Source organism: Dendrobium catenatum, unplaced genomic scaffold, assembly GCF_001605985.2.
Source record: "Dendrobium catenatum unplaced genomic scaffold, ASM160598v2 fragScaff_scaffold_671, whole genome shotgun sequence".
Classification (NCBI taxonomy): Eukaryota; Viridiplantae; Streptophyta; class Magnoliopsida; order Asparagales; family Orchidaceae; genus Dendrobium; species Dendrobium catenatum.
The window spans coordinates 1183506-1198041 of record NW_021319133.1 but is presented as its reverse complement, the minus strand read 5'-3'; the positions used below and the strand labels follow the sequence as shown (position 1 = coordinate 1198041).

Below are 14536 nucleotides of genomic sequence, written 5' to 3'. Positions count from 1 at the left end.
CATGTTAGTTTTGTGACTGTTTTGAATTGAGCTATGTGATTTCTCATCCAGGGCGACAAAACAACTATGGAGGATAGCTTTGTTTTAAAATTGCTCCTTATTTGTTCACGTGGCGTTCAATTATATAATAACTGTAAATATAGTAGTTTCTCTCATTCAAAGTAGGGACGGTATGGCCTTCTTTCTTGTGAACTTTAGCTAAAGCTGGCTGTGTGGTCCATTCTATGTCATTAATAGCAACTATGACAGAAGAAATTATTTAAGTCTCTGGTGGACTGGACTGAGAGATCTTTCTTTATTTTTCTCTTAAGAAATTTTACTATGTGGCATCTTTTTTTTTTAATTATTTAAGGAAAGTATACTCAGAAGCATGAAATTTAGAAAAAAAAGTAAAGACCTTCTATGAACAAGCATTTGACATGCAAACATGCCCTCAAGTCTCAGGAGAGGCTTTCGAAGGGCAAATTATTATGTCCAGACGCGCCACATCATCAAAATGCATCAGAATCCAATGTATTCGAGTGACGTGGTGCCTCTGGATTCAGTGTCTAGACATCCGGACGTAATAATTCGCATTTCGAAACCCCCTCCTCTCCTTCTTCCATCTCCCCCTTTCTGCAACTATTTACACCGTCTACCCCCGCCGGTTATTCGCCATCTCTCACTAACAAGAATAGTGAGTGCTGTGCATTACCCTCTTCAACTTCTCCAGAATCCCAGCCGCCTTCCTCATAGCCCTCGACGTCCCGCCGCTCGCCAGCTTTGATATCGTCCCGTTCATCGTCTCCTCCTCCCCAACCTCCATCAGCTTCCTCCTTACACCGGAACAAACCGCATACAATACCACCACGGCGTTCTCCACATTCTTCGCACTCCCACCCTCCCTCAAAATCTTCAGCAGCACAGGCACGCCGCCGCCATCCGCCACCTCCTCCGCAGCTTCCTGATACCCCGACAGCAACGCCAGCAATGCTAATGACTCGTCCATGATCGTCGATGAGCTGCTCGCGATCTCCGCAATGCAGGCATCCACCGCACCGGCTTTCACGGCCCGGACCTTGTTCTCATTCAGCATGCAGAGGTTGAAGATCGCCGACGCTGCATCCTTTTTGGCGGCCGGGCTTCCGGTCTCAAACAAGTCTATGAGCGGAGACATTGCGCCCAATTCGCCTATCTTCACCTTGTTGGAGTCCAGAGCAGAGAGGGTGAACAGAGCGGCGGCGGCGTTACCCTGGGTGTTCATTGTGCCACTCGAATTCATCGATTGGATGAGAAGGGAGACGCCATTGCTCTCACCGATGCGTTTTTTGTTGGCGTCGTGGATGGAGAGGTTGAGCAATGCGGTAACGGCGTCCTCCCTGAGCTCGAGATCAGCACCGGCAGCGGATAGAATGGAGAGCAGTTGGGAAATGGCGGTAGGGTCTTCGCCGACGAGAGCGCGGAAGGATCGGCTTCGTTTGGTGAGCTGGCGGAGTGATTTGACCGCCTGTTTGCGGTCGATGGCCGAAGGGGACGAGAGGTCCGTGAGCAGGGTGGAGAAAACGCGGCGTTCTGAGAAGGTAATGAGGCCTTCGGTGTCAGGGTTTTCCGGCGGTCGGAGATCGACGCCATGGTCGGCGCACCACTGGGAGATCATGTTGCGGACGAGGTGATTGGGGGTGAGGATAGTGTTGGAGAGAACTTGCTGTGTTTGGGGACAAGTCCTGTTTCCGGAGCTGAGCCATTCTTGAATATAGGCTCTGTCATAGGTCTGCAGAAAATAACAAACAGCATTGATGGACATTGGAATGGAACAGAATTACAGACCAGAGGAAGATGTTTATAGGAATGAAATTAACAAGAAATATCAATCCGAGTTCTCTGTACAAGCAACAAATAAGCGAAAGAATCAATAACAATTAAAAGAATTGACGTTAAATCCCAGAAATATGGAACGGTTACAGAATAAGGTAAGCTGAAAGCATTTTTGAGAAATTTCTCCCATAATTATATGGCATTTGATCGAGGGAAGAGAGGCGATTGAGACAGACTGTAAAAAATGGGGAAAGAAGTGAGAATTAGAAGCAAATAATGCAGTGGGGAATCAAATCTGTAGACTGCAGATAAGCGAAACAAGTGGCACAAATAATAGAAGAGTAAGCGACAAAAAGAGTTTATAAGAAAACTACTCGTACATATCAATTAAATTTATGAAAGACTTATTCTGGAAAGATTTTTATTGATCGATTTCAAAAAACATAAATATGCCACAAGTCTTTTATAAATTTTTTCTTAGAAAGTATAATATTTCTCGTAACAAACGCTTTACTAATAAGAAAATCTTTAAAAAACTAAAAAAATGAAAACAAAAAAATTGATAAAAGGTAGTAACGAGAAAATGAATCGAAAGGGAAATTAGGCGTAAATGAGCAGTTCTTTAATGGCTTCAAATCTTCAAAAGACATGATCGGGTTCTGATCTAAAATAATAAATGAAAAGTTGGGAATACTAGGAGTAGCGATTTCATGGGAAATGACAGTTTGAATGGAAACATATTCGAAGAAAAACCGTAAAAGATTTACGGAAAAACAGAACATCTTGAATCGGGAAAATCCCTAACGATTAGCTTTCGATTTCAAATCTGTAAGTGACAGTGGCAACAAACCCTAATTCGAATCATTCGTACCTCACCGGTTGCAAGAACGACGGGATCCCTCATGATCGCAGACGACAGCGGGCAGAAGAAATGCTTCGGTACTGACACTGACGCTGGAGTCGAAACCGGCGATTCGATCGCGCTGGTCACTTTCTTCTCAGATCGCTGCTGATACTTTACCTTCTGGTCGGATGGCGACCCCTTCCGGCCGGGGATTCCGGCTCCGGAACCAGTGCGCAGCTCCCTTAATGCTGCGATTACCCGTCCAGCATCCTCGTAGGTTTCCGATCTCCCTTCATCGTCCTCCACGATCGCCTTCATGAGTCTCCTCAGCTCTTTCTTCAGTTCTTCCGCCGTCCTCCGGTCTGCCAGCGCCGCCCCTTCCGCCGCGCCGGACTTCGCCATCGACCTCTCCCTCCCCTCCTAAAACCTTACCAATCTCAATCGCGAAAATCCTAATCGAATTACTTGTTTTCTACTTCACTGGCTTCCTCTGATTCCTCTTCTTCTTCGTCTGGCATCTCTCTCTCTCTCTCCAAGAAAGGAGACGAGAGAGGCGTTTAAGGGAAGCCTTCTTTAATACGCGTCTCAATTTAACCAAGCGGCACGAGTGTAATCCAATCTCCTATAGCATTCTAATACCTCTTATCCTGATCCGCGGAGCATGTTAAACCAGAACCTCGCCGGTGCCACTGCCGGGTGGTCCTGGACCCGGCTTTCAACAAGAGGTGAACCGCTGGGTGTCGGCGAGAGTTGGTGCACCGCAGGAAGGAGCTGGCAATGAGGTAGGACCCACATGGTAAGAAATGAGAATGGGTGACCCACGCGTTCCGCAATCATGGTTGCTTGGCTGGACAGCTGGCAGTTCTTTAGTTATTCCGAATTACATGTGAGAAAATGGGAATTACAATTTTAACCTTCATGTGCCATTTTGTTTTTCATTGCTTTACAGGTGCGGGCCTGCGGCGGTGTGCCTCAGGCCTTGATCGGCCAAATAACGTTGACGGCGGCTTTTGTTTCCCCGAGAAATACTTTCAAGCATTTAAATTCAACTTTTGAATATTACTGGATGGAAAAAAGTTATGATAATATCCTATTATATTTTGAATCAGAATAGACTTTAAAGATTTTAAATTTATTTTTAATATTAATATAATATAAATTAATTAGGTAATACATAATTAATATGAATTGCTTCAAGGGGTAATTTTATTTGCTAAAAAAAGAAGGCAATTGCTCCCAATATAATGAAATATATCGTGTAATATATATGTTATTGTTAGAGAATGATGAAATAAATACAAAGAGAAATAGTAAATCAAAATTTGTTCCGGAGGCGCTGTACCCGGAAACCCCCGACTGGGGCATTGCCCCTTAACTCCGCGACCTGAACGGGCAGGTCGAACCCCGCCAAGGGGCACTACCCCCTTAGACCCCCGACATATATGCGAACAATTACTTATAAGTTTACCCTCAATGAAAATTATGGCTGGTTACCCCCCTGGTGGCCAATGAAGATTGTGGTTGGAGGGGTGGTAGGAGGTGGAGGGCATTGATGGCGACGGCTTGCGATGGGTGGCTAGTGGTTGCAACAACAACGATACAGAATTGGCCAACTTTAACAAATTTCAAATACACAAAAATTACATTAGAAGACACAGTTCAAATACTTCAAAATTTTACTTCAAACTAAACAACCCCTAAATGCCTTCTAATTCAATTTTTGTGAAGTACTTGTTTGATTTGATTAATGTAACTTATAAGCATATTGCACTTAATCTACTCGACTACAAAGGTTAGGATAATCAAATCACTAATCACTAACACATTACGCAGGTTATTGCTCACAATATATGTAAGATAATTGTATAAAGATAATGCTAAGAGCGAATGTTTATAAGTTTATTTACAATTAAAAAAAATGTACTAAACAACTATAGGGTGTGATCTATAACTTAATTCACATGTTAAAATAAATTTAATGGGAAGTGCAATAAATGTAGAATCATTTAAACATGTAAACATGGAAAGCTCTAATTAATTAAAGAATGTCCAAGAAATTAAAATTAAACTTATTCATCTTATAAATTATGATAAGATTGATACAATTAACATAAATATGCATAATTAAAAAATTTATTAAGCAATTTAGGAAAGTTATGATTGATTACATCTAATAACACACATGAGTGATCAACTTCATGATGATCAGAAAATTAAATAAATGATATTTAATAATATGATAAATAAAAAAAAATTGTCATATAAAAAAACATGAAATAGTTTTTTATAATATCTAAAATACATTTTGAGTAATTATAAATAAATTTTAATCAATTTTATTCATATATTATTCATCTATAACACTTTGGATTTAAAACTTAATTAATTTACCATAAAAAGTATTTAAACATACTTACTAGACTTATAAACATTGGAACAACGCTTTGTATTATTGAGCTTAAAGAATTTATGTATTTGAGCTCATTTCCAAGTCACAAGTTCCCAAACAAGCTGATTGAATTTGAATATTATCATGTTCGTATTTGTTGATAATTGATTCAACCTATGCGAAAAATACTAAACAAACTATTGAATAATATAATATAAAATTTGTCATCATTAGATCATTATTAAGCCATGCATGATCCTCTTAGCCTCATTGTAATGGGTTCAAGTAAATGAAGAGACAAGTTCTTGATCTTGATTACTTCTTAAACATAATGAGTTACCAATAAAGAAAAGTTAATAAATTAAAAGCAAATGAGAAGAGAAACATATATGTGGCAACATGTAACATGATTATAGTGGTTCAATTATTCATATAACAAAACATGTCCATTATTATAAAGAAAGGATGAGTATTTTCACAATTAAGAATAAAATTATATGATTTTCCCTCCACAACCTTTAACTTCCAATATCTTAACAACAAAAGAAGAAGATGTCTTAGTGCAAACACTCAATTTTCTATATGGAAGCATCTTTACAATAGTCTTTACATTTATTCTTTCTTCCTACATATGATATGGATGCTCTAATTAATAGCCATTGCTAGGTTGATAGGAAGACCCAATCTACTCTATGATGTCACGCCCCATAATCTAATTTAAAAGAATTCTTTAAAAAAAAATCTTTTATTATACAACAATCAGATCTATCTAATTTTATTTATCAGTAATAAACAACGAAAAATAAATTCTATAACTCAAAACATCAATACACATTTATATTCAGTGACCCAAAAATTAATTATATAATTATATAATCACAACATATCCTTTTATTCTTGACTATACAAGAATAACTTAAAAAAAAACGGAATATGAGGAATTCTAATCATTCTTACACTCTTAAATCTCTTCTATGATATGAAATCATTTAAATTACATATAATGAGTTAAAAAGTCCAATAGGTCGCAAAAACCTACAACTAAACTTAAAGCACGGTAAATGAGCAATATCCATGTCAATGCTCAAATCATAATAGTAGCATTCATGTTATTAATGAATTAGTGCAAAAATAATAAGACTCACATGCAGTAGTGGTAAAGTCTGTAAAGTAGTAAAATAGTACGACATGGAAGCTAGTAAAATAGTACAATAAGGAAACAAATTAGTTAGTACAGGTGTCGAATAAATAATATAGTCATCGTATTAGTATTATCAATCAGTAGAGAATCTTATAGAGTGGTAAAACCAATGCATTGGTATAGACTATCAAAATTATATTAATGTAGAAAAATCATGTATGAGTATACCCATATTATACAAATATTTCATATAAATATTAAATTAGTATATTACATGCTCAAATGTCACATACTTAGTGTAATCTTTGTGATATTTAAAAAGGATATATAAGGAGACTGATTGATGTGATATGATATGTCGACAACAAGAAGTGACGACTTCATACATGAAGACCACTTTAACATGTGATATGTGATTGATTCTTGAAAATATTATTGATATGGTTGAGACTGATTATTATAGGGTTGAACTATAGTAGATGCAGGAAAAAAAAGTCATAAGTAGTTAGGTGTCCTATCTTGTTTATATATGCATATGATATAAGCATATATGACAAATTGCATAAGAAATAAGTGACATTATATGATACAATAAGTATGTGATACAAAAATCATAATTGATAAGATTGATATAATTGCATATATATACATAAACTATATGATATACGTGATATACATTACATATGATATTGAAATTATATGACATGCATATACATAACAACAATGAAACTATATATAAAGCTCATATGATTGATAAGATTAATACCATATACATTGCATTTGATAAGAACTATGATGTACACATATATTATATACATGCATATTATAGATGTAGTAAAATGAATATTCGATTAATGATAAATGTACTGATTTATATAAAATAAAATATGAACTGTCTTGTAATATATGTATGGGTATAGAAAATGACATGATGTATTGATTTTATATATTACTTTTGTTCACTGATTATGAATTACATTGCTTACATTAATTTTTATTGCTCATGTGTTATGACATTATTCGCATTGACTACTACATGCTTTAATAGTTATACGTTCAGATATTGATTAAATGATTACATGCATATTACTTTTTAATGTCATGCATTGATTGTAGTTGTAGGTTTGGTAACCTATTGAGCTATTAGCTCACTTTGTGATCTTTACATATTTTTGAACAGGGGCCAGGAGCCCAGGATCTAGTGGAATAAGATCGATCAGGATTTAGGTTTTGTATTGTTTTCTATATTTTTGTTTATCCTTTTGTAGTCAAGAGTATATGAAGATAGATGATATAATGATTGAACTTCTGACTCTTGTATAAGAATTTTAAGAAATGAATGAAATTGTAAAAGAAGAAAAGGATTTATAGCATCTTTAGCTACTTTTATTTTTAATTTGGTAGTCTAATTGATGGATAAAATATGCAATTCTGCCAAAATTGATCTTGCATTATCACATTACTTTATTCAGTTGTGTACTTTACTTTTGGGCAAAGATAATAATTATAATAATAGACTACGGGTCTATTTGATAATCAAAATTAGCATTCTACTACACAAATTTTAAAAATATCAAGAAAATAAACGCCAATCAAAAGTGTGGTAGTGTTTTAAAAAGCTAATCAATGAAAATGTTGCTTCAAATATACCCTACAATTACTCAAAAATATTTTATTTAGCAAGGTCCCACAATTTTATATATGGCCATTGGTCAAAGATTAAGGGTCTGGTTAGGAAAATTTTCTCACTACTTCGTTTTTTAGATTGCTTCGAAACATCCATTTAGAAGTAAAATAAATGATCGACAATCATAAATTTTTTTTCTTGAAGTAAAATAAATGCTATGTAAAGTTCAAATATGTTAGTTGTCAATGACCGACAATGACAGTGATGTCTGATGGGGCGGACATCGATGGTGGTGGCAACAATTGACGACCAAAGGAGAGTGGCAGCGGCAACGACCAGGGATGAGGTGGCAGTGGCAGTGGCTATCGGAGGTGGGTGGAGGTCCAAGGTATCGACAGTGACAATGAACTTATGGATCATTTAAAAAAATGCTCAAATCAAATGAATTTCAAATAAGCGAAATTTGTACGAGATGTACATTTCAAATATATCAAAATTTTATACTGCATTTATTTTATTTCAAATCAAACATCAATATTCTCGAACCACACATTTAAAATACTTCCAGACATTTTAATATTTTATTTTAAACCAACCAACATCTTAATCCTTCACTATCTTCTTCACTACCATTTAAAATTTAAATGAATCGACTCCACAAAATTTCCAAATAAAAACAAAACAACCGATGCGTACTTTAATAGCCTTTCATTTCTGTTAAATTCTACTTTCAAACCTAAAATTAGAGTGAAAACCATTATGAGAATTTCAAAATGTCGGCGGAATCTCCACCGTCCGGTGATGATATCAACGACCCGAGTGAGCTGTGCAGCTCGCCCCGGACTAGATCCTCGTCGGCAGCCGTCCGATGAGAGGTGGGGTCCGCGTCAATCATTGCAAGCTAGATGGCCCGCTCTTTGCTGGATCATCGATTGATTAGGTAGCCACGTGGCAGACACCGAGGCTCGCCTAATCGTTGGGAGAGCTGTCTTTGCCACATATCCGTTTGATGGGTCTGTTTGGGTGGCGTCATTTCTTTGTGGCCCAATGAGGGGACAGCAATTTTGATCGATTTGGATAACGGCTGAGATGATTGCGCGATTTTATTTAGAATAATTAAAAAAAAATTGAAATTGAATCAAAAGGTGCAATTTAGCTGTGACAAACATAGTGTGAAAATGATATGGGATAAATAAATAAATAAATAAAAAGGCTATATATTCGTATAGAATATGGCATCTCAAGTAATAAATTTAATGTAACCCTCGACGATGAAGAGAAAGTTATGACGGATATCAGCAGACACGACGAAAGCGAGATGAAGGCTTCGTTTGGGACAGCTATTTTATTGCTTTTTAAAACGGAGTTTTAGTACAAATTTTTTTATTTTTGTACTAAAACTCTGTTTTGGAAAGCAATGAAAAAGCCGTTCCAAATGAAGCCGAAATCTCATTGGGAACATGTTTCGACTTCGTTCATCTCATTTTTAGTCAGGATAAGCATTTTATTGACAAAATGGAGCTGTAGAGATGAGGAAGTTACGACAGGAGCTCGCTAGAAGGGTAATGGGATATGTTTTGCCACCTCTCACCACCTCATCTTTAATTCCACAGGTCTAATATAATGTCATCGTCGTCTTCTGTACCAATAACTTCCTCCGCCAAACTGTCATTACTACTAAATTTGTGGTTGACGGCTTAATAAAGATACTAAAAAAATATTTCATTTTATATATTATATATGTATATAACAAAATTTACATGTTAAGTATGTAAATATTATAATTTTGAATAGTATATATATATTTTGTAAATGATAAATTAAAAAATCAATATTTTTTTTGAGATAAATATAATATAAAAATCTGTGTATTATATATATTTTAAAATAAATTAAAATTTTATTTTGATTAAAATTTAATTGTGATATAGACAAATTGCAATTAATAAGTTGTGTAAATATATAAAGTAACATACAAGTTGTTTGCAGCAAATTCGACTTAGGCTTCATTTGGGACGACTTTTTTATCAATTCTTAAAATAGCTTTTTAGTACATAAATTTTAATTTTTTATTAAAAAGCTGCTTTATGAATCAATAAAAAATGAAAGATAATTTTTTAGTACACAACTTTCTTATTGTTTATTAAAGTAAATTTTTAATATAAAAATTTAAAAAATTATTTTAAAAAATAATAAAAAAAGTTAACGCAAATAAAGCCTCATTAAACCTTGGAGACAGAGCAGTTATTGAAAGCAGGAAACTGGAAACTCGTCATTTCAATATGGTATGGAGATGAAAAAGGTGATGTGGATCTATCATTTTCTTATAGGATATGTGCTGAGTGATTTCAAATAAGAAAAAAAAAAAAAAATCAGAGGCACATCACATATTAAACAGTACGTGCAATTTTTTTTTAATCTAATATAAACATATTTAAAATTGGTATATTCGCAATAAGATAAATATTTGAAATATGATCAAGGAAACATAGTTTCCTGAAACTCCAAAATATAAATACTCGATAATCTGACAACCCTATTTATCAAGCTGGATATGCGTACAGATTCTTAAGCTTTGTCTGAAATAATAATAACAACGAGATCAGTCTATAACTCAGTAGGCAGTTCGCATCATGAAATTTAATTCATAATTCTAAAAAGACTAAAAATAATACTATTAAAAGTAAAAAAAAAAAAAAAAACTTTTAGACTAAATCTCATAATGATTTTCTTGTATAAGGAATAACCCCTATTTCAGTTGTCAATACAGATTGTTCAGAATTTAACCAAATTTACAGGGCTTATATAAAACACTAAATAATATACTTTCTTAATTGTACTGTCACTTAGAAATAGGGTACGGGTTGTCTACATTGGGCCTGACAATTTTCTTAGCAAGCCGGACTAACAAAAAATAGATTACGGACATCAAAACCCTAGCTTTTCCTTCTCCTTCCTCTCCTCTTCCTCTTTCTCTCTCTCTTTTCCGGCAAGCCGGGGTGAATGGGTTTTAAGATTAGTGATTTGAGATATTTATTATTTTAAAAATAACTAATTTGTCCTAACACTACAGCGCCCGCATCTCCAACGTCGCAAGTCTCTCAATCAAAATTCTCAAAATCTTCCAAACTCTCCCCAACTATCCTAGGGGTCATGTCCACCTCTTCACTACTGTTACCTATCAAAAACATGTCCCCAAATCCTCAAAAATAATATTTTCTCGAGAGTATAGCGTTGGAGAGCTTGGATCCAATGCCACAATGCTTGTAGAAGAAAATCCAAACTTCAAATTTCCACTTCTTCAACATAAATCTTCAAACATTTTAAGCCCCAAATAATTTAATAACATTTATAATTACTGATTAAACTAAAACAAATTACATTTAAGAGACTAATAACCTATCTTCTGAATGATAATTGTTACATTAATATCCAATAATTTAGAATGGAGAGAATGTGAACCTCCAATCTTACCATTAATTAATAACCCTTTTAGTATCAAAACCTTGCAAAGAATCCAAACATTACTAATAAAACATGATATAGCTTTAATAGAACCCCACGGTAATTTTTTTTCTCAATGGCAATATTATATGCATATATATATACAATGGTACATAAAGAATACAATATTTTTTTTTTCTAATTTGATTATGTCTTAAATAAACTACTAATGATCCATAATAAAATTTAATTAAAACTTTTTAGAGTTCCATTTTAGATACATTCTTCGACCAGAAGCAAATAAAAAATTATTACATTCATCTTTAATATGAAGAAGATGGAATTACTTAAAGTAATATGATCTATTATTGAGTTAGTGAAGAGTTTATCTCTAATATAAAACAAATCAATACCATATTTACAATGAACTTTCTACATTCAAAAAAATAAATAAGCCAACGTACATAAACAAAGATTATCTAAAGTTGAAGAAAGTTAGTAGAGAATCAATTTTTAGCTAAGGGGGAGCTTTAACATATTGAACTGGAGCGTGGAGAGTAAGAGAACATGGAAAGATAGAAATTGAGTAGAGTAAGAGAACATGGAAAGCCACTGAGAGTGGAGAAAGATCAAAATATTCCAACTTTATTAGAATTAGTTTTATGAAAACTGAAATATACAACAGAGTATAATACAAAGAAGGTGAGAAATTAAGTGGCATGGAGTCCTTTAATCATAATTGGTGATAGTCTAAAGAGGTAAATCATAAGAAAATAAAGATTAAGGTTTCATCTGGGATGGCTTTTTGATTATTTCTTAAAATAATTTTTTTTGTTTAAAAATTAAAAATTTTATTCGAGAAAGCCGCTTTAAGAAGCAGTAAGAAAGCAATCCCAAATAAAGTCTAAATGAACCAAAATAAGCACACTATGTACAAATAATTATTTATTAAAAGAAAATGACAATAAACCATCAAAATATATATTTATTAATAAAAAATAGAGATTGGAACTCTTAAAATTATTTGTATTTACACTTAGTATTCTATATAGGAAGCTCCCACTTAAGCCACGTGCGCTTTGTTCTGTCTTTTTTATTTTTATTTTTCGAAATTTAAATTGACAAAATATGTTAAAATATTCTGGTAGGACGGAGACTAAACGATCCGATCCGTCAATTCAATCTAAATCCGTCTCGAAAATATAAATTAAATAAATTAAATATTTAATATAATATATTTTGTAATAGAATATTCTCATATAAATTATTTATTTGATTTTTTTACAAGAAAGCATTATTTTTAGGTCAGTGTAAATCCCAATTAACCTAACATACAATCCACGCCAATTTATATGGACCAACTATTGAGAATTTCTATAAGTGGGCCCATATACTTAGACATATAAATATAATTTTATACATTATAAGTTATCTAAAATTAAGTCAATTAAATTCGTGATTTATTTAAGTATTAAATTATTATTTGACTTATGTGGCATCTCGTATGAAATTAATTTGTGTAGAGGCCGGATATTTATTTTATTTTAATAATGAACTAAAATAAAATATTTACACTTAAAATATAAAAGGGTCGTGGTCCCCAGTTTAAGCGGTTAAGTTTTCATTTCCCTTATTTCCCATCTTGAGTGGAAAAAAGAAACCTCTCGCTCTCATGGAGAACGCCGTTCTAAATTTGGAAGATCGAAATCCTCAACTTTGCATTTCAATGGATTCAGATACGCTTTCGAAAATTCTTCTCGATGATTTGGCATGTCTTTCAGAAATTATTGAATTTTTTTTGTGTCTCTATCACAATCCTAATACCAACACTTAAAAGACTTTCACTGTTTGAAATCAGCATCATAGAAATTGGGAAGTCGAATCCCACTTCCGCATGGTGACTTCCTGTGGAATCCACTTCGGCACTTACGGAATACTATGATTACAGACGTGTGGAGTTCATTTCACGTAGGTGGACTTCCAAATCATGGCGTATATGGACGAGTTATGGTCGACAATTACTTCTCCACTTCAGCTTGGAGCCTCTCGCTACCGCTTTGGTGTTCCTCGATTACTTTATAGTTTTTATATATCTAGGAGTTGCTGGTGCATGAATGTGCATGAATTGAGATAATGCAGTAACATGTAAGATCTATATGGGATGACCGTATTATTTTATAAAATTGATTGTGAATTTATTTCGAAAAAAACATCTTTAGTGTTATGATTGTAGAAAATAGGGGGTGTTAATATTTGATATGACTCAAAAATCTGTCCTGAACCAAACCCAAAAATTCCAACTCTGAGTCAACATGTTTGGAAAATTGGTTGGGTTCAGGTTCAAAGTCTACATTTTTCTAATTTCAAGTTGGGTTCAGATAAACTTGAAAACCTTATAATATCAACCTGAAATTAATATTGGTAGGTCACATTGCCTTGTGAATCACGATATCCTGTTGCTTGTAGGTCTTGCTGGCCCCCATCACGCTTACGTCATTGAGCACACAAGGATTCACCCGCTCGCAAGGACGCATGAGCTCGTGCCATCGCACGGTAGTACCCGCTAGCTGATCGCCTGGCCCGTTCGCCTAGCGCTCTCATACGTCTTGCGCTGGCACTTTCCTTACCTCACACTCGTTCTCACGGACCGTCTCGTGCTTGCCTTGCCCGGGTCTGCATGTCAGGTATGGTATGCATTTAGATTTCTGACTCGTTTTTATATTCAGGTCGGGTTCAGGTTGGAGCAATACAAGACATGTCAATTTTAGATTGGATCTGAACCCGACACCCCTAACATAAAATAACTTTTCATCACAAAAATTCTAAAAAATGGTAAAAAAAGTAGCAAAAAAATAATAGTAAAATGAAAATGTGATTGCAATCTAAAAAAAAAGCATAAAAAAATTGTCCCAAACACACCAATAATTTGCATGAATAATTTAGTTATATGATTTCGTTAATGCTGGTTGTTTAGCTCTCTTTTTGTCGGGTTTTAAAGTAATTTCATCTTTTGAGTATGATTGTAATACTATTTTACAGTAAAATGAAGGAGGATGAAGATTTCTTCATGGAAGAAAAACATAACAATACTATTTTAGCTTATGATGCATTACGATTCATATAACGTCAAATTATGACATTAGAAGGATAGATATAAGAATTCCTATGACAAAAAGATACATCCACATAGACTTAGAATGAATATCGATGGAACAAAGAGAAGATAGTTGAACTTTGTTAGGTCATGGACTAAGGGCATCTCCAATGGAGAACTCCATTTTTTCACGGCAAAATACA

The 14536-nt window shown here is 34.2% G+C and overlaps 1 protein-coding gene across 1 annotated transcript; it reads right to left on the bottom strand.

The window, feature by feature from the left end:
• Positions 1-314: 314 nt before the first annotated feature.
• On the bottom strand, positions 315-3221 carry LOC110105657 (U-box domain-containing protein 9). Its single transcript, XM_020835251.2, has 2 exons — positions 2666-3221; positions 315-1750 (listed from the first exon to the last, which is right to left on the bottom strand). Exons 1-2 carry the CDS (start codon positions 3038-3040, stop codon positions 665-667), a joined length of 1461 nt encoding a protein of 486 aa, XP_020690910.1. The 5' UTR covers positions 3041-3221; the 3' UTR covers positions 315-664.
• Between the last annotated feature and the right edge of the window lie 11315 nt (positions 3222-14536).

Bases quoted from the DNA above. Each gene is read 5' to 3' on its own strand.
- LOC110105657 (XM_020835251.2), bottom strand. From the start codon at position 3,040: ATGGCGAAGTCCGGCGCGGCGGAAGGGGCGGCGCTGGCAGACCGGAGG. The intron at 1,751-2,665 runs GTACGAATGATT...TATTTTCTGCAG, and splicing joins TCGTTCTTGCAACCGGTGAG to ACCTATGACAGAGCCTATAT.